Source organism: Temnothorax americanus, unplaced genomic scaffold (genome assembly GCF_048541705.1).
Source record: "Temnothorax americanus isolate GAGA-0224 unplaced genomic scaffold, ASM4854170v1 Scaffold25, whole genome shotgun sequence".
NCBI lineage: Eukaryota > Metazoa > Arthropoda > Insecta > Hymenoptera > Formicidae > Temnothorax > Temnothorax americanus.
Window position 1 is genome coordinate 969451 of NW_027509391.1, and position 22257 is coordinate 991707.

At 39.6% G+C, this 22257-nt stretch overlaps 1 protein-coding gene across 6 annotated transcripts in view; it reads left to right on the forward strand.

Moving 5' to 3' along the window:
* The window catches only part of LOC143898945 (uncharacterized), a 198786-nt gene that overhangs the window by 124566 nt on the left and 51963 nt on the right, over nt 1–22257 (forward strand). For all 6 annotated transcript variants that reach the window (XM_077408760.1, XM_077408761.1, XM_077408763.1 and 3 more), the window contains one exon: nt 7196–7334. In XM_077408760.1, coding sequence (XP_077264886.1) covers nt 7196–7334 — 139 coding nt within the window. The remainder of the gene's footprint in view (nt 1–7195; nt 7335–22257) is intronic.

Sequence of the window (22257 nt, forward strand, 5' to 3'; positions counted from 1 at the left end):
CGACCGTGTCACATATCGAGATACGGTCGCGGCCGTCCATCGAGGAAGTGCAGGAGAAAGAAAGAGAGATATTTAACCGCGATGTGGACTTTCACGCTCGTCCATATTTGAGCGTATTAAAATATAGCGATAGCGCAAGCATGGGTTAATATTAAAAGCGAGCATAACATTCGTCATACTACGGAATCGCACAATACGTCTAATTCATTAAAATTTTGGCATCGATTGCAAATATTACAAACGCGATAAGATAATCGCGTGTGCGTCGCTAGTAATTTCAATATTTTATCACAATATTCGGTTGGTGACGAGTCGCTCATTTATTTAGTCTAAAATCTGCTTTGTGACTACAATTTAAGCAAAATTACATAAAATAAGAACAGAGTCCAGAAGTGATATAGAGATAATTTAATGAACTTTGGTCGAATGGATTAGGCTTTAAAACTCAATAATGGTGAATCGTGAAAATCTACCGACGAAAAATCGCATATTCTCATCCCGATCGCTACGTGTCCTAAGAAAGGAGTATAAATCAACGGGCAACGAGGGAACGACGTTGACACGGCGCGGCGCCGCCGTGTTTCTTCGAGTTCCCCGCCGAAGGAAACCGGGCTGCGTCGTTCGTTCTTTTATCGCACGGCATTTGCATGTGCTTCGCGTGCGACTTAAGACGGCCCGTAAATAGAGCGACTTTCCGAGCAGCCGGTACGTGGGCAGGAAACGATCGAAAACTCGCGCCGCGCCAGGATACCCGGCGGCAACGGTGATGACCTCCTCCTCTTCCGCCTTCGCTTCCTCGGTTGGCAGGAAACCAATGAAAATTTCCAAACAATCTGACTAATCTGCCGCGACCCCGCGAGCCGCGATCTTCCGCCCCATAAATCGCCGCCCGACAGCTCGATGGCCAGTAAAACCTAACAACGCCACCGTAAGCGGCCTGTATTATTCGCGAACCGTCCACCCCTGCATTCCGAAAGCCCCCTGTCGCGACGCACAATCAACACGATAGCGTATTGCGGCGTATTGAGTGCTACTTTCACGACCGCCCATTAACGGGACGATCGTGAAATCGACGGCGGTCGTCGATTAGCGATAATCGCGATTCTAGGACGAAATGTTGCACTAACAAAGAGACGAAAAATTGCGTTGTCTCGGCTTGAGCGATGGTGCGTCAGATTTTTATCCTGTTTTAACCTCGCCCAAGAAAAGTGCACGAGATTATCTCTATAAGACACGTAAGAGTTTCATCCGCTCGATTTTTCTGCCGATCGCGAGGAGGGATGCAAAAGGGCCCTGTATCGCCCTCTCTCTCCCTTTCTCTGCCTTTCTCTCTCTCTCTCTCTCTCTCTCTCTCTCTCTCTCTCTCTCTCTCCCTCTTTCTCTCTTCTTCTTTCTCTTTCGTTCCCACTGAGAGCAAGTAGATCCAACAACATCCATTACACGTCTGTATCCGTCCATTAAGCGACGAGTCTATGGTCGTCGTTTTGGATGCGCTTAATGGATTCCGCGGGAAGGTTAATTCAACGAAGATGAAAGTAAATGGGGAAGATGAATATCTTCGTGGCGAGACGCACGGCGCGCGTGAGGTGCACGGATGCGAATTTCACGGTGCATTATCCTCCGCGATTTTTTTATCAGTCACGAACGCGGATTAGCGGACGAGATTCTTCAGCCGTTCATCATTCTCGCCACGAGTCTTCTGCAAGTTTCTTGAAAACAGTCGTATCTAATTTAAAGTAATGAACTGGAGCTTAGCGCTTAACGTACGCGATATATTCTGAGAATGAAAGGACGCGCTTGTCTCCCTTTTCACTTCACATCTCCGTCGTGTTCCTTGGTGACTGTGCATTGTCGAATCAGACGATTCTCATTGTATTTAATCCGACGGTCGGTGCAGTCCGCTCGAATAATTGCGAGCGCACTCGTGCGATTAACGTTCGCCTATGATGGTCTTACACGACGATTATACGTCATTGCTACCCGCTGGAATTTAACGGCCGTTGTCGTGACGTTCGTTCGTGCGCGACTTTTATCCGTGGAAACTCATCGCGAGGAATAAAGATTCGGAGAGATGGCGGTTTATGGGTTATTCAAAGTTAACGCGCCATGTAACTCGGTAGTCTCGGCGGTTCTCCGTAAGACGGGTACGTCGTAAGTACGTTTTAAAAAGCGGCACACGAGGGAAACGATATTCCTCGCATTAATGCCGGCGGAAGACACATTGACGACACGGCAATAAAAAGAATTGAATATAAAGCTGATTGTACTTATATATGCGCGGGCACATTAGAACCGCGAAGGGAAGGAATTCGAGTTTACGGTCAAATAAATGTAATTATCCTACGCCGCAATAGAATACAACGATGTGTTTCGGTATTACAGCCACTAATTCACCCTCTCTGAGAGGGAAAGATTGCAATCGGAGCTAAAAGTAGCTGAATATCGTAAATGAATATTTGCATAATTATCTGCTTAATTAACTGGTAATTTTTAATTGAAATCGGTTTCCTATTGAAAACCGTTTATACTTAAAAAACGGTATCCGTAGGTATTTGAGAAGGATATCAGCTTCTGATTAATTCTGAAATGTAATGAAAGTCTGATTCGACGATCCAAAATTGTTGCAAGATGTATAGGGGATTATGTAGAGAGATAAATATATTTTCCATTTTAAACCTAATGCGTGTTAAATATTAATCTATTATTTTATAGTGCGAGATTAAATAGGGATACTTTCAACGAAATTGTAAAAAAAAGTCGCAGTAAAAATGATAACCGATTTAAAAATTTTCTCCTCTGATGTGACTAATAAATAATTATAAAAAATAATGCTACAAATGATAAAATAGAATCGAAAGTGCGAGAATAGTAATTAGAAGATGACTTTGCTCGTTCGCAGTTGCTCGCCCACGACTACTTCCGCTTTAATAACGTCTCGTGCAGCCAAAAGACAAATTACTATGGCGCTCGCGTTTTCCGGAAAGTACCTAAGAGCATCTTTCCTGTGTCGAGCGAGCTGAGGTTCTATTCGGCGACGTAGATTAGCGAGGACGTTGCAGCCAGTCGAGTAAGGTTTGCTCTCCCTCTTCCCTCCTCCCCGGGTATTATACTTGCAGCCGCGGTAAGAAGTTGCGAATCAACATCTCGTTATCTAGAATTCGAAAACTTTCGCGTTTGCAACCAACCGACCACCTCTCCCCCCGTTACGTTTCTCTACTCCCGAGAAGAGGCTGATTGTTGCGCGACCTTTTGTATAATTTCCGTCTATCTCTCGAGAAGATTGGAGCCTCCTTTGGGATCGCGACAAAAGTAAGTAGACGAAGTTGCGAGATTCAATTGATGAAAACAGCGAATTGTGTCGACCGGTAAGGAGCACACAACAGAGAGAAAGAAAGGAAGAGAGAGAGGAGGAGAAAGATACTTGACAACATCGATAACGAGGCATCGCAAATCTCCTCCTTTTCAACCCTTTCTCTCCGTCTTTCTTCCGAAAGCAATGACTTCGGCCGTGTCGACTTTCGCGAAGAGAACGCGACAAATGGAGACAAAGTCAAAGTCGAGGAAGCACCTCGTTTCCGAAGCTAAGAATACCTTATCGTCAGCATCTGAAAAATTTGGTCTAAAAAAAGTGACTGAAAAGTTCTAGCTAAAATAATCCACGAGAATATCTTGGATAAGGCTGGCTTATTTCAGAGACCGAGAACACCTTTAATCCTCAGGCAGCTAGAAACCTTGAAATTATTCATTAATCAATGGTCGTAGACAAAGAGAACGTCGTAATTCGAATCGGTTGGTTAGCACGGATACTTTCGTCATTCATAAAGCACGCCGCATGCACTAAATCTCGCTCCGCGCGATTAATTTTACTGGGCGGTGTCATCAAGGGAGTCGAAAACTTCGAGACGACTCCTCGTCTCCTTGTATCCTATTTCGAGGGGGATCTGGACCGGCGTAGTTTCATCCCTCATGAAACCCACTCCTTCTCTTAATACGCGAGCGGTGTACAATTTCGAAACTTAAAGGACGAAGTCAAGGAGGGCTCCGAGCGAATTTGCCTAAGTTCTCCGACTTTGCTTCCTCGCTCGTCCCTTGAATTATTTCGAGCTTCTATCCGCCGGTAAAAGTAATTTTGTTCCCGAACAGAGAAAGCGAGCGAGACCGACGCTGTGCCGAGCCGAGGTGAATCAAGCCGTCCGTGGCGAGGTGAGGCGAGCCAGTACAGACGGTGGGCAGATTCGGTGGAAGAGCACGCAGCCGGGGAAAGATGCTTTTAGTTTATTACCTCGAGGAAATTACGCCGGCGAGTCCCCGTCGACTTCGTTATTTTTTTTTCTTTTTTTCGCTTCACTTACGACTAGCAGCGCCAGAAGACGCGAATCATCACGACGCAACGCCACTCGCTCACGAAGTCTAAAATTCCGCTGCTCTTCCCGAAATGCGCGATGTAAGTTTCGCCGCGCATTTTGAGGAATTATACATCTTACGTTCGTAACGCCGAGATATTTCGACCGAGTCGTTACCGCGGCGCGCCGTGTACAATCGCGGAGGCGCTTTCATCCGAGAGAATTTTACTCCGGGGAAAGGGCAACGCGTTCCTTCCTCGGGAGGGAAGAGAATTGAGCAGGGATTTACATTAAGAATAGGTTATACCTCTAGCCATTTCAGACATAAGAACTTCTGTTTATTAAAGAGATGACTGAATTTTTCGCGAGTTACTCTCGCAGACAATTCAGGAACTTTGAGCATTTTTCATCGTTAAATAAAGCACCAACGCTTTACGATCGACAATCTTCTTTGAATATGTTCATACGCGACAGTTTAACAACTTGGAATTAAAACGATCGATAAATATCAACGTCATCCCGCGGAAGTATTCCTTCCTTCCGGTTTCCGCGGCCGTAATGCGTTCCTTCCACGACGGTTTACGAGCGTAATCTATCCTGTCGTGTCATCAGGATGCGCATTATGCAACTTCGAAACTTTTGCGCGCGTTAGGCGCCTCTCGTAAACGCGAATTGAGAAGTTCACTGAGTGAAATTAGGCAACGACATGTGCTTGTTGTGTAAGCATACTTTCGAAAAGCTAAATGTAAAAGACGATAATTGGCAGCTCCGAACGGTCAATCTTCTATCTCTAAATTGTATTAAAAACTAATGACATATGTAACAGAGCAATAAATTATCTATGACCAATTGCCGTTTTTTAGTACTTTAGTACTTTGAGTGCTGAACCAATATTGTAAACATTTTAATATACTGCTAGAGATGTCATAGAGATCATCTACAAAAAAAAAGACGTTTTAATCAATTTCAAAGGCAATCAACGATTGCGATAAAAAATATATAAAAGATTTGCTTTTAATAATAAAGAAATATATACACAGAGATATTGGTCAAAGAGTTTTCTATCTCCGTATCACGGCAAACGGCCGAAATTCCTAATTCACTTTAATTATTAGCCGTCACCGCGAGCCATCCGGACCGGCGCGCGGCGATCGAGGGTGCAGGCCGCCTGTCACTACCAACGGCAATTTTCCTTGGCGTCTGAGATTGCGTGGATTATCAGAATATCGGGAGATCGACGAGGCGACTGCCGGAGATGCCGTTAATGTAGCCGGAAATTACGAAAGAGACGGTTTTTATCGGACGTGCGACAACGAGCCAGGTGCGGCATCGCTAGTCGTGCGATCGTTTCAATGACGAGATTGAAAGAAGCTGCGTCGAGATAATCCGCTTCCCTCCGTACGAGAGTCATTGCGAATCATGCGCGATGGAAGAATTAAAAATCGTGATACGGACGTACCCGATGTAGACGCAATCTAAATATAACAACATAATAAGGCGCTATTATTTCATTTATTTGATTAATTTCTACCACCCAAAGACATATGCAGAATTAAAAATTAATCTATAACCCGGAGAATTTGATTTTAATTAGATTTTATCCTCAATTATTCTAATCAAATTTGGATAACACAATTACTATGCCATAATCGAATTTGAGCTCGCCATGAGGGGGTTACACGAAGATTTCAGAGTTAAAAATTAATTAGATTTTCAGTCCCGCACACCATGGAATTAAATATCCATAATCCGACGGAGATAGTCGCGGATCAATGTCAAATGATCGATCACGTCGCAACTAGCGAGCATCGGCATCGCGACATGTCGAGGTGCACGACATTTCCGGCGATCGCCGAGTCAGCGCTCGGTGATCGACACGGACGCTTAATTTCCTATAGATGTTGAATGATAGAACAGGAAAGGAACTCCCCGCATCGTCGCGCTCGTCTCATCGTCGCATATCGCGGAGAGCTAATTGGACCGCGGATGTATTTAATCGAACCTAATGCGAGAGCAACCGAGACTATATCTCGGGCTCTGGTAACGGGCCATGAATTATCGATAAGCCACAAACGTTCCCGCGCCTTCCCCACCTCGCAATGAAGTCGCACGTGGAGAACGACGATGCATAGCCCGCGAAGACAACACGGTCATCGTTCCGATAGTGGAGACATGACTCTTCGAGTACGTGACAGATAGAGACATGCGGTAGGTCGAGTCTAATTAACCCTGTCAAGAGCCACACACACACACACAGCTGCAAAATGTACAACTGTTTGAACATGGTCAGAGAGAGAGTCATATAAACCGTACACCGTAAACCGTGCAAGCTTTGAGAAATAAAAAAGCATAAGCACACGTCTGATGTAGAATTTGCAGTGCTGCTTTTATAAAAAGTTTTACTTTAATGTAGATAAAAGAAGATTGATGTGTATATATATATATAAAGAACATGTCTCAAAATATTATTTTCCAATTTATTAATACTTTGTATCGCGCATCTGTAATTTGTGTGCATGTCTTTGACATGTAATTTGTCGCTTTGTAACTACAATCTTGATATTGAATTTTTGAAGACGTGTACGTATCTCAGGGGCTACTGTAACCATTCTCGACTCGAAAAATTGAATTCCGCGTTATCTTCGGAAATTCCATTACTCCGCCCAATACAATCAAGCGTTGATTGTCTCGGGTGCGCACGAAGTACACGCGCACATACACAATCGTAAGTAAGCCCTTAACTTCGAGTGGGATCCGAGTCTAGATCCGTCGCTACAGGACAATATCACGTCCCGATACAAAAATCCTCCATTAGCAAAGCAAATACCTTACCGCATTCTTTCTGTACGCAGACACGACCGAACGGCGAACAAAGATGGATAAGATTGAAGGACCTCGCCTTGCAGAGCTCCGGCCAATACAAATGCGAAGTCTCCACCGAGGCGCCGTCTTTCGCCACCACTTATCAGACGGCCAATCTGACGGTGATTTGTAAGCATCTATTTCTTTCTTAATTACATCATGTTATATACCAGGAAGATATCGTGTCGTTACCAATGTAGAACACAGAATTAAATCACTTACTGTTAGATTTTATTCGTCGAAACGCGAGTTTCATTTTTTTTTCATATATTTGCGTTATTTAAATATATCCATAACACCAAATTATGTAAATCTTGTAAATCGATTAAAAGTAGCTCGCGAAATTACTTTTAATGGATTCAATCCTTCCCTAACTAACTTTTTTGTGATAAATCGGTAATTATATGGTAATATATATATTCTCCTGTTACACATAAAATTCTAGACCATCTCATTAATTCATGAAAGCCCAATAGAGACTCCTGCCTGCCTGTTTGAGTTACCGCCAACAATATCTGCCATTATGGAATATTTATGTATACCTGCGCGCGATAAACTATTTCGGTAACACCCGCGTGTGTGGCGTGCTGTTTTATTGTAAAATAGTTGTCCACCGGTTTTGCACCGCCAACCATTCCGCACATCCTTGCGCCATTAATTCGTGTCTTGGATGCTCCCCCACTCAAATATACTTTTTAATTACACGTATTGTTGTTTTATGCATATATATGGGACCTTTCCAGCAAGCGACACAGGTCGACACAAGCATCGTTCTATCTTTCTTTTTTGGTAATGAGCAACAAAAATAAAACGATACTTGTGTCGAGTTGTGTCACTTGCTGGAAAGCTCCCTATAATAATATTAAACGAAATACATTCAATTACAATATTTTTCGATATTTTGTAATATTGCAATTGTGTCATCACAAAGTCCGTAAAAAACGTGGGATTTATTTTTTTTTAAATAAAAACTTGATCACATTGTAATTATAATTCTTTGTTTGCAATAAAAGCTATATCTGTGGATTATGTCATGTCAAATATTAAATTTTCCTCGAATTAATCTATATATTATTATTATTGAGTACGCATCAGTGATTAGCACACAGCTTATCGTGAAAGATGATTTTTTAAAATATTATTTATAGATATCAATTATGAATATAGGTTTAAAAATTTTAATGCAATTTATTTAAAAAAGAAAAAAATATGCCACTAATTCGTGTATCTTTTCGCACGATTATATTTTAATAATTTGAACATTAATAGGCAATTAAGTGATAAAAGCCGCGCGTGGCCAGCCGAACATTTTACGATAATATAATACACTTACGCTGATTTCGTTCGCGTTTTCGCCGCTCTCGGCCGCCATTAAATCTGTATGTTTCAATTAATTGTTTAATTATGTGCATTATAATTCCTACACGAATCACGTAAAATACGCGACCGCCTGCGCTTATCAAGTTTCCTCTCGTTGAAATGGCATTGGGCGACACTAATTTGCCCGATTCAGCAACGCGAATGAAATCGCCAACAAATAAATCGGCACAATGCTCGATTTTGTCGGGCCACGGAAGGGAAACAGCATTATCACCGGTGGCATCGTTATCGTACCGAGAATCAATCAACGCCGAAATTTATCTTCGCCAAACGCCTCCGTTCGCGGTCCGCGAGATCGATTAAATGGTCGCCATACGAACGCGTCCCTTTTTCTTTTTCACCGGCAACGTGAAAGCCGGTTTCGGAACGACAGGTACCGATGAATAGGCTCCCGCGAAAAAATAACGCGTCCGCAATTCTGGCTATCGCTCGCGGCTTTCGATTCTTGACCGGGGCTACGTAAATCTCCCGCGAGTGACGAGACATGTCCAGGATAAAACACTATACCTATCGAACAGACGAAACTGCCATATCATGGATTGGACGGTGAGGTTGTAAATCTGCAAAACAGTGAATGCTCGAGAGCGACTTCGGAAATAACTCCTATTCTTCATTTAAACATTGAGTTCCGATACTTCATTGTCACTTGCGTTTAATTTAAATTTACGTCTTTCAAAGACTTTTATTTATTTATTTTATTTATTAAGGATTATATATATATCAGGAATTTTTTTTTAACGAATTATCTACAACCGAAAAAAATGCATTAAAAAATGCGAACAATATTATATGATACAGTTAAGCAAATTATCATTTTAAGTAAACGTTTTCGAAAAGAAAATATGTACGACTATTTGATCTGTTTAATAGATGTACAGCGTTTTAGAACGATATGAAAGAGGGAGAGGAAGGAAAAAGAAGACGCGTAACTGCGAAGAGAACGGGCTTCCAGTTGCGAGCCCTGTCGACTATACGAAATTTGTTTCTGTCCGTGGCAAAGGTGCCACCAGAAACTCCTTCTCCACACAAAAAAATTTACATCGTTTATCACGATGCATCATCAAAAAAAGTAGAAAAAACCGATTCACCTGTCCCGTTGAATATTTTCGCGAGAGCGAGCCTATCTCGGCTTTCGATTCGCTCGAGTTTGAACTTGCTGGCGCAAATGTCGAGGTGTTACGATCGTGCCGGTCGAATGCAGATTTTGTACATCCCGTGACTGCCGTTCAATTGTTTTCTCGTGAGCGTTGTTTCACGTCATACTCGAAGTGAAATTGATCGAGTCCATTGGCGACGTCTGAATGGAACGGAATAAAATCTTTTTTAAGTAAGGCTCGTTTTTGTTTAAGCGATGTATATATCGATGTGCGTCAATTTTTTTCGAAACTACAACTCGTTGCGATGTATAAAATAGTTACGTAAATACGGCCTGTAACGAGAAAAAAGTTTTCGTAAACACGATGGCGGTTCGTGTTGATCGATACGGGAGGAAAATTACGGAATCGCGACGTTTGCATAAAGTAATTGAAACGGCGCGAGCTCGCAGACTGCTACCGAAACACAATGAAAAAATTCAAGGGAGTCCTCGGAACGTTTTCCGCGTACCATTCCGCGTCGGATTAGTTTTGCGATGAATGAAAGACACGTAATTTGTAAATGGCCTTTGTGTCGGCGCGATATTAAAAAAGCAACGCATATATGCAGCAAAAATATTATTTGGAGATGAATTCCGCGAATATTGCGCGAGATCTTATGGAGAAATACAGAAAATTGTGCGTTGGAGCAATTATTACATCTGCCAGCTGCTGCCGGCGTGGAAATTGTTTTTTATTAATTCGGAAAAAAGGCGAGAGGTATATATCGTCACGCGACCGGCAATAGAGTTTCACGTTGTTGTTAATATTAAGTACTTGGCTGAATTATTTAAGACAAGAAAGTCAAATGTACGCTTCATCTCGTCGACAATTTGCGAATAAGAATTTAATATCACTTATACGCAGAGCATTTACCTTGGTAAATTTTTACCAAGGCAAACGAACATAATTTATGCAGTTGCGAAAAGCGCGACTCTCGTGGAAGCGGCGCTTTATACCCTTTGGAGCCGCTGATATTTCTCATAATGAAGAGTACATATAACCGTATACGCGTATTTGAACAACATATATGAAAGAGGGGCATCCAGAAAAAATGTATAAAACGGTTGGAAATGCATATATTCTCATGAAACGCCAGCAGCTTAATGAAGCGTCTTTCTCTGTGTCTGGTTTACTTACTAGTTATTCTTCACATTTCTGCGGTCATAAAAAGTCATCCAAATGGAAACATTGCGAGCAAATACTCCTTTCAGCGCGTCTATTGTATATTAAACACCGAACAGCGAACAGCTACTCGCGCTTTACTGTTATAGCAGCTATTAATTTCACGCTAATTAATAATATATCTAAAAGTGAGCAGTATTAAATTAAGAAACAAGAAACTAGACAGTTGAAAAATTAAGCGAATACAAGTTACTTCTTTATGTATATCCGAGATATTAAATTAAACTTTAACATTATAGAACTACTGAAGATTAACCTATATATCTATGTCTATTACGAAGAGGTCAAAATAAAAAAAAAAGAGAAAACAAATTTATGAAATTAATTACCTGTATATTTCAATAAAAATCAGAGAAAATTTCAGAAATTGTGTGTGATGTTTGAAAAATAAATAATAATTAAAACTATTTAAAATAATGTCAAACAAGTTATTTTGACTCCCTTTTTTGGTAGTTTTAGTTAAATTAAACAAAATCGTGAAATGCTCTGTTGTATTCGGTTATCCAATTTTAACACAATTAATTTTTTAATTTTAATAACGCATATGAAATGCGTAATGTATATAACACAATTTTCATCGCGCATATTACAAGGCGCTATCTTGGCCATGTAATTTGAAAAATCTCGTTAGAATATCGCGATGTGAAAGTATTGCAGATGTAGAAACAGAAATACCTAATCTGGAAAACATGCCCAGGCAGGATAGCGTTTTCTCAAGAAGATACACAAACTCTTGGATTATACATGAGAGACGTCGTCGAGAATTTGGTTTTCTCTCAATCGTTCGTCCTCCGCGACACCCTGCCAACTCTTTCGCGTCCCCTCGATAACATAAGTCAACCGACAAAAAAAACAAGTCAGATAAAACCGGGGCTCCTTTCACTTCAAAGCGCTTAAATTCATTTATTAATGTCAAAACGCACTGTTTTTCTTATCAATAACACTTTTCATTATAATCTTCATAATCCAGATATATCAATATTTTGCAACTCTCATAAATTTGCAAAATGGAAGATTTTTTTACGTCGAAATAATATGTAATAATTTATTGAGATTAAAAGATTTTATCTTCAATATATAAGGAGACGAATTAACATAAATTATCGTCGCGAAATCCATTATTCAAAAAGACAATTTATGATAAATTATTACCGCGTGCTTATTGATTATCGGTGGCACCTAATTAGCGATATATTTCAGTAGCATGTACAGTAATAATGTTAGCCAACGCATAATACAGTCGATCGATAGCTCGCAGACAATGTCGAAAGTAGATCATTTTCGTTATAGGTAGAACAATTTCCCATTATGTCGCAATTCAGCACATCAGGCCATTCTGATATTATATACGTAATTATAATTCCATGTGTGCATTAAATATCTCAATCTTTTACTCTTATATAGAATCCCAATTATTAGAATTAATTGGAAGGTAATAATGTTAAGAGGAAGATAAAATAGGAAGATATAATAATCTTCTCCCTTTTAATTTTTTCAACGATTTTTCTTTTCTACTATTTTTCTTTTAACCTTTTAATCTTTCCAACTACTTTTCTACCGTTCGCATGTCTCTTTCTGTCCAAGTATTTTCTTAAACAATACTCGGACGATCAAATCTTCAGTTAAATAACGTACAGATAATCGGGCAGCTTTTGTAATCGTGCTGAATTTCGATTCGCGTTCGAACTCACGGCTCACTGTCGAGACGATCAACAACGGACTAACGCTCGAAGAAGCAATTAATGTTCGTTTTTATTCCACGCGACGTCCGGATGTTATTAAATCTTCACGTGACAAAACGGTGGTTTTAACGAAAGATTTAACGGAAAACACAAGACGAAAATATCGAAAGTGCACGCCCGATTTGCGCCATTTGTGGAATGGCGTTGAGTTTAATTCCGCAATGGCAAAGCGCATTATTCTGATGCAACAAACGCAGGCGTTACGCACGACGAGCCACGAGCACCTCGTTGCACTCGCGAATTGATTACGGATACCTACTCGATTGGCGGAGGATGTGCCCTAATGAAAATCAGCCTCGAAAAGGCGGGTGCGGAGGGGCAAAGGGGGAAAATGGGGAAACGACCCCGTGCTCGTGCGCACGCGGATTGATCATTTGTGGCCGACGCGTGATTGCTTAATTAAAGCCGATAGTACTTCCGCGAGTACACTGCGCGCAGTACTGCGCGCGATTTCGTTTCGATAAATGCCAATTTAACCCTCTCCATAATTCGAGCCAGCTGCCTATGATCGTCGGAAAAAGTTATTTGCGGCGTGACGGAGTGACGAGTTAATCGCTATCTGTATATCAATAAAAAATTGCAATAGTTGACCATTGTTTTCAAATTAAAAGATTAACGTCACGCGTCAGTCTTGCGTTTTTACATCGCAAAGAATTTACATTGATTGTTTGCCGAACTGCTCCAACTTAACAGCGTAATGAATGAAAGCACAATAATAATAATATCCGTTTATCAATGATCTTTTAACCATAAATTGACAAATGCATTCCATGCGTGATTTTCTTACGTTTTTCATCAAATTTGACATTACATTATAATAAAAAATGGCACATTGTTATAAAAAAATTATGCAAATGATAATGTCAGCAGCATGTATATAATAATGATAAAACTCTGATGACGATATAATTATTATAACTTTGATAAAAGTGAAATGGTATAGAAGAGAGGCGCGAACGAATGTTCACACGATCTGCGAACAGAAACGGAGAAAAAAAAGAATCTTCGGTTAAGGTGCATCGCTTATTTAGCTGGATGCCCTCATGACCCAGCTACTACTTGGTAATTCTCTCGAACAAGTTAATTTGTACGACCTATACTCGTTCCCTTTTCCTGCTCAAACAGGGCATTGTCATTTCCGCGTATACACGTTATTCTCACACCTCTACTACTCTTGGCTGAATATTACATTGCGAAGCAACTTTCGGTGGACCTTATTAAACCGTGCCGTCGCCGGTCCACGTGGCAGGTATAACCGTCGCACGAAATCCCCGAGTTCGTGGTTCGCGTATCTAATTAAGCGTATCGTGCAATAAGCGCCGAATTCCAAAGTGAGAAAACACGACTTCCGAAAATTGGAAGTAACGAACCGGTATAGAGATTTACCCTATTTACCAGATATGCCATAAAGAAAATGCAGCGCGCGATTAGCGATATTCGCGAGCAAGATGAGATCACTGCTTCTGTTATTTCCATTCTTTAATTAATTCGATATTATCATAATCTTGTATGAAATTCATGTCCTGCAATGGATTGCATTTTTTTATTACTATTACTAAATTATTTGATCATTGCTATGTGATTTATTGTGTGGACCACACCTCTCTCAACGCAAATGCTCGCTTGCTTGCCCCATTACGGCAGCTCGAAATTTTATAAGTAAACCACGCCGATAAGTTCGCCCCAGAACTCGCGTGAAAACGTTCGTGCTAACTTACGCACACACACATATAACTGAATGTTCTCCCTGAAGAAAAAAGGAAAAGTGTGGCAGGAGCACGTACCGCGTGTGCATGGCCAAACCGTAGAATCTACCATTTACCTGCGTGCGATGCGGCTTCCGGGCTTTTCGCATATAGCACGTTAGGAGCCACGTAGGAACTCCGGGTTGGGCGGATTTATTTAACGAGAGTATAAATGCGGATACGCTACCAACGCCGCGTTCTTTCGCCGCTTTATCCGCCGCGTATCACCGCGATAAATTAGACCGGCGTGCGCCATTAATTAGCTTTATACGCGCCGAAAAATATTCCCCCGGCTGCGCCTTCTCGCTGTCTCGAGTGGCTCCAGTATTTCCTCTTCCAGAGGAGAATATTTAAATCCCCATGATAAACAGGAATTGTACGCGATACGCAGAGATTAAGAACTGAATTAATTCAGCAAAAGGCACTAGTTAGCTGTGGAGTTACACCAGCTCTGTTTGCGTAACTAATAACCGAACGATATATTATATTGTTACCGAAAGTACATATGCTACGCAAACCACGGGCAATAACGAAAACGCAATGTACGACATCGTAATGAGATTTTAATACTGTTCAGCTTTTGCGAATGGCTTCGTATAATTTGATAATCGATATGTGATATTGATTCGTAGCGTAACGTGCAATCATTACGTCATTATCACCGCATTATCAGATGAGATCAGCTAACGATATTGCACCGATATTAGGTTTATGCAACTTGTAATTATCCCCGGACTTATGCCATTAAGTTAATGGAGTTGTTAAGACGGATAATGCAGATATTCCGAATAACATGGTATAATTAAACCACTTACACTTCAATAAATCAGTGAAATTATTCGTTCTCTCGAACTCTTGTCGAAAGAGACATGCAATGAAGCTGAATGCTATTAATATCTAACTTTTTATTATATATATATATATATATATATATATATATATACGTGTGCTTTTATATATATAGTTAATTATAGTCTTTTCTGAGATATTTTAAAACATTGCGGTTACATAAAAAAAAAGATTTAATTCATCCCAACAATATTAAAATAATTGAATTTTCATGTAAAACTTTATATATTTCATATTTTATATATTATATTATATATATATATATATATATATATATATATATATACGTTAATATATATATATAATATACGTTAAATTGTCATATATTATATCTTTACTAATTGATCAAAGCTAAATTTTCTCGCTAGTGATTTTTTTTGAATTATTACTAAAAACTTATTAAAACAGAGCTTAATATAATAATTATTATTTTTCTAATAATATATGAGACAATAATATATCTTATTTTAATAGTAAACGAGCAGAACCTTGCTGCCTGTTCTCTTTTCGCACCGATAGCAGAAAGTAATTAATCAGAATTAGCTCCAATCGATTGAACTTTTGCATGCGGTATCTTGGCGGCATTTCAAAAAAGCGCAACCATAAACAAGTTGCAAAAGATAAACGACACTAGATGGGAATTACGGAAAGCTACGTGAAAAGCCCTTATCGATGCATCCTGACCGGCAGATTCTGTCAGAGCATCCTCGTGGCTTTGAGCGATGAGTAAAAAAGAAAGTAGATGCCCGAGTCTAGCCCGAGTTCTTTCTTCGTAAGACCATCCAGACGGCAGTAATGTGAAACGTGGATGGCGGAAAGAAATTTAGATCGCAGACGAGGAGCCGAAGAACGATCGCCGGCGCTTAGAAGCAAGTCTGTTAGATCGCTTACCTTCGATAATGATGAGACAGAATTTCCAATGTATTTTGATGCCGATATATATATATATATATATATATATATATATATATATATACATATATATATATATATATATATTACGCTATCACGTTACTACACTCAGGTGATCAGCTGATCAGCTGATTGATAGTAGTCATCTGTCACATGCTTTGCGACATGAACGGGGCAGATAAAATGTGTGGGCTGGTCTAGATCGAGATCGCGAATCAACGTAATCGTCGACGTTTTCGTGCAAAAAGAAATCACAGGAAAATCTATTCGACTCCGTTTGACAGTTGAAACTCTGATAATGAGCACAATATCACTTATTTCAAATAACTCTTGAGAGATATCGTTAATTCGGTCTTCAACCGACTTTTACCTAACAGTATATTTTGATAGATCATGGCATACTTTCTTTGTAAACTTTTTGAATTTTTGCAATATCTTCAAAATTGAAGAAAATATAGTACACGAAAATGTGCGTGACGTCATAATGTTGTTGCGAAATCTTTTAAAGTTGCCGTCATCAAAGAAACTTTAGAAAGCTATAACTTTCTCAAATTTGGGTTTTTTTTTAATTCAAAAAGTACTAAAAATCGGCTTAGATTCTCTACATTAATTATGGATACCGCTTAATAAAAAAATTTTACTTGAGAACCCAATTGCAAAAGTAAAGATGAGTTAATCTCTTTAAGCAGAAATCATTAATATATTCAAATTCTAATACGTTGGATATCAGATAAATCGTAGCTCAGAACAAATTATAATAAAAACTGTATATTTTATCACTTATATGATATCAAAATCAAGTATTAATCGTCTTCTTTTATTGAAAAATAGGATTTAAAAATGTTTAATTTTCTCGCAAACTGCAAATTAAATTTAAATAATTGTAATAAGTTAATCTAATAAATTCTCAAAGCTGATTTTAGCTTATTTCTTCGGCAGAAATGCAAACCTCAAAGTCAAGCTCGAGTCTCTCCCAGAGAGACACTCAAAAGTAAAACGTTTTCGGGATGGAAAGTAAAGTGTACAGAGGACTCTCGAGACAAAATTACAAGAGAGAAGAGAATACAAAGACAGAAGAGAAAAACAGGGAAAAACAAGAAAGCATCCGTCAAACACAGCGCGTGCGGTGACAAAGAGAACGCATCAGAACGATAAAAGAAGAAAAGGCGCTAGTAAAGTAATGGCGAGACGGTTCAGGATCGAAGAAGAAATGAGAACGGTGTGAAAAAGGTGCGAAAAACGAAAGAAGGGAAAGAAAGAGAGAAAGAGGGATAGATAAAGGAAGACGTTAGGCCGCATATAAGGACGGCCAAAAGGATTTGGCGTGCTGCCAGAACCGGTCAATCGACAGTAGATAACCTCCAGACTCATCCCGCGCGACGAGAATTCTGCGAGTAAAAAGCTTACGCCGCGGAAGAAAAGAGAACGAGGGAAAGCGATATCAAAGGGAAGCCAGCTCGCAAGTCACACGCTGGGCTTCAGCCTCAATACGTCTCATGCTGACTTCTGGGCAGCTGCATTAATATCAGGCAAGGAACGATCTGGCCAGGCTTTGCGATAATTTTGCGAAATTTTCCGAAATCTATACCACTGACGACATTATGCAACGTTGTCATTACAATTGAATGTCATAAAATGGAAAAGATTTGTAAGTGGCAAAAAATATTTGAGAAACAGAATTTAAACGAGTTAAAGCGAGGAAATCATTTTCTTAAAAGTTTATATATCCTAAGAAAATTCACGTGTAAATACTACAAAATAATTGTGAAAAATAACGTGCCGGCAACGCGCCACGAAAATGTTCCAAAATCTGCAAAATTAATATGAAACCTAAAATGTGTCGAATTAAATTCCCTCGCAATATTCATTCCGCGAAATAAAGAGAGAGCGCACTCTTTTCCTATCTTAATATAATACCTGCGCGAATTTTCAACGAAGATAGAGAGAAGGCTTTTTGAAGTAGTAAAGATGTCGAACGTAGTCAAAGATTGAATTTTCGACCGGGGCTACACACAAAAAAGATATTCCCCTTGGAGCTTCAGTACGTCAGATAAGTAAGTGGATAAATTTCTACCGAGGGCCACAGAAGCAAGACCGACGAAAGAAAAGTTCAACAAGATGGAACCCGAGGAAGCCGGTATAACCAACTTTAAGAACGAAGACGGAAGATTGCAATTTGCACCCTATTAACCCTTTGATCCCTCCGAGTTTTTCAAGTAATTTTTTTTTTGCGTTCTTATCCTTGCAGTAGACAATGATAATATCATATTTTATAAGATAATATCACATAATTAAATATTCTTTGGCATAAAAAGATTTATTTAACATTTTTATGTAAAAACGTGAGACGCATGTTGAAAGATCTGATCGACAATAAATGTCGCGAAAAGCTAAAAATTATGAGAAATTTGTAACTCATGCTGAATAATGAGAAAATTTTCACCACTCGTACAGTGAAGAAGTGCGCCGCCGCAAGATATCACGAGAAAAAAAATACGAGGTGTAATCTAGCATAACCGGAGCGAGAACGTAAGAGAGGGAAGAACATAAAAAAAAAAGAATAAAGCTCTTGAATCTGAAATGTCTAAAACGTTGAAACATAAGACCGGAACGACGGCAAACGGTCAAAGATCGAACTTTCGAACCTCTCTGGGGTGACGACAAACGGATGAAAGAGAGATAGAAAAAAAAGAGAGACAGCGGGGTCGATGGAGGGAAAAAAAAGAAAAAGGAGGAAAAGACGGCTGGAAATCCAAGAGTTACGAGGACACGGCCGATATCTGAGTGGATAAATTCCCGACAAAAGAGCCGCCGCCGTTAGGGAAGAGGTAAGGGGTGAGATGTAAAAAAGGTGTTCGAAGGGAGGGAAAGTCGACGAGGGTGAGGGCTGGGGGTGAGAAGCGCGGGGTGACATAAACGTGGAATGAAGGAGGAAGATGAAAGCGATGAAATTTGGTGTGCGCTCTCTCCCGTTTCTGCTTACTAATACACCGCGGCCATATGCTGCGTAATATCGCGATTTCTATGATAACGATACCTGCTCTTTCTCTTTATCCCTCCTCACCCTTTCTCTCTCTCTCTCTCTCGCGCGCGCGCGCGGAGAAACTTTGAGCTCATCTGGTGGGACGGGAGGAATGGAGATTATGTACCCGGCGACAGATAAGTGTAATCCAGGTGCGCTTATCTCGATCTAAGGGGGATATTCACTAGTCGCGGTACACTTGTATTTACTTTCGCGTTTATTTATCATGCTGATGAGGAAAGGCGCGCCCGGCTTATCGCGAGCGCGACGGGATTTCGTTGTGTATGTAGCTCGACATAGCCGCGGCACCTGATCCCCCGACGCCCCGGAATTCCTCGGGATTATATTTCGAGACCCCTATTTGGGATTCTGGGATCCTTAAGGTCCCGGTCTTCTTCAGCGAATTCCGAGTTATATGACGTCAGAAGCGAGAAATAATGTGAATCTTTTATCTTGCAGTATACGCCGAAATAGATTGGTTTTTCTCGCATGCCATGCTCGCGCGTTCGATGTATATACATGGATCGATAGAATATACCATTATATATCCTATTTAATTTATATAGAGAGTAACGATGTAGACCGAGCATAGTTCTCTATATGCGACACTACGTAGGAACATAGGTTACTTAGGTTGAGATGATTGAATTAAGCGCGAACCGACGTAGTTGCTTCCCAATATTAACTCGATTTGCGACGAGTATTCCGTGAATTCGTTGTAGCAGGAGAAACAATGAGTATTTAGAGGAAAGCAGACGTGACTACAAATATTACAGGTTTAGCTGAAAAAGTAAAGACAAATTTGTAAATATAAATTGTGATATCTCGACTTAATCTTATAATTCTTTATTAATAATCATTTTTTAATTAAAAACTGATATTTCATTTTTTAGTTTAGTCAATAATCACACACAAGGGGTGGTACTAATTTAAAAATATAGCCAAATAGTAATAATTAAAATATATTTTACTAGTAACTCAGCTTCAATGTTTACTACAATTCAGCGACAACATTAACTTCGCCTCTTAATTTGCGAAGATCGACTAGTTTATTAAGAGTGCTCGTTTTTTTTTTTTTTTTTTTTTTTTTTTCCCGGAGACTGCAGAAACCTGTAATTTATCTCTCGTCAAGTTCAATAAAAAACGCGGCGCATACTCGCCGTGCCTTCTTGTAACAGCTCGACGGAGCTTTTCGCGAAAATTTAACATTCGCCCTCGTTTCGGTACACACTTTTCGGTACAACTTCTCGTGGAGCCGCGGCGCGGCGGCTCGCGAAAAGACGCTCGGGATACTCACACGCAGAAACTTGCGATGCGTTCGTGTCTCTCTCTCTCCCTCTCCCTCTCTCTTTCTCTCTCTCTCTCTCTCTCTCTCTCTCTCCCCTTTTCTCAGACAAATAGCAAAAGGAGATACTACAAAGGATAAGGAAAAAAGATCGGACCGAATCTCTTCGAAGCGTTTACCACGATTGAACGCGATGTTTCCGCTCGAATAAACCGCAAGACCGACCGCAATCATTGCTTTAGACAGAAATCCATGGTCTCGAACGTCGACGAACGTACTTTCTTTCGTGTGAAAATTTGCAAGAGTTCTAGAAGGATTTCATTTTCTGATGAAATTCTTATGAATAGATACAATTGATGCAACAATATCGAGATCTGGTTTGATAAAATTCGCCAAATTTTAGCGAGTCACGTTTTTTAAAAATTAAATAAAGGCATATCTCTGTGTATTTGAAACCTTTCGATATCAGAGTTGGTCGAAATTCAGAGAAGTTATTCCCCAATTAATTTTACTTTACCTGATTAAACAAGGTTTACAAATAATTTATAATATTATGCAAAATATAGCGGAATTATTACTACGATCGTAGAATACATGACTTCATTCTGAAATAATTTACACCCTTTAATAATTTGAATGTTTAGATTTGCCAAATTATCTGACAGAATGTAGATGACCGATAACCTGATACCTTCATAAAGATCATTAAGCGGAATTTGCGTATATATGTGGGCGACTGTGTAGATCAAACTATTTAATCGGATATGTAGGTAACATGGCTTTCTATGATTAAGAGCGGCTCTCGCAGGGTCAAAGGGACAGCCTTGTAATCAGTTGCTATGTATATGTACGCGAATCTGTATCATTGCCTATTGGAATATTAAGATCCACGATATATGAGATAGTTGCCTAATAATCTATCAGACACGATAATTTGGAACGTTCAAAGGGATCGGCAGCTGTATTATTTACTGTTTCCGTATCGACGAATTAGTTCGTCGTGTATAATGATAATAATTAGTACATCTCGTATCATGCAGTTATTAAAACTTAAAACTATTTAAATTGAATACGCAGTATGGCATAAAATTTATTATAAAAAATGGCTAATAAAAAAAAAATAAACATAATATATAAAATAAGTAAAAAATTATAATTATGACGTAGTAAAATTCCATTTAAATATCGGGGGGCGTTGGTAGTTGGTAAAAAGTGTACATTTCTACGCGAATCTGATATATTTAAGGAATGTTGTTATACTGGCTCGGCACAAACGGAGTGGGAAAATTAATTTCACCGGGGTGTTGCAAAAGAAGTGCTCGCCGGGAAATTGAAACGATTGAAGAACCAATTGGTACGCTCGGGGGTTGTAATATCCTTGAGTAAACGTACCGTGCGCTTTGTAGTTGTAATATTTCACGTTCCGATACTTTCCCCTTATACAAAGCAAGCGATAAGCGCCGGGATGCTTCAACTAAAGGTAAATATTTCGCTTCTGTGAAGTTAGAAGCCTATTTTAAAATTTTTTATACAACCAATAGAATTCTCCACCCCAAAGAGCTCAACTTTTTGGATATATCTAAAAAGCATTTCGACTATCCAGATATAAAAAATAAAACTCAAAGAAATCTAAGGTGCCGACTTGGCCTTTTTCGTTTATGCAAAAATGCATAATAACTTTCTTACTTTAATCAGAATCGATTTGAGTCGTATCATTTTTTGATATAAAACTTCTAAATTAATCTTGTGTTGTTATCGTTCCGATGAAATACGATCTTCCGCGAGCAGAGCAACAGGGA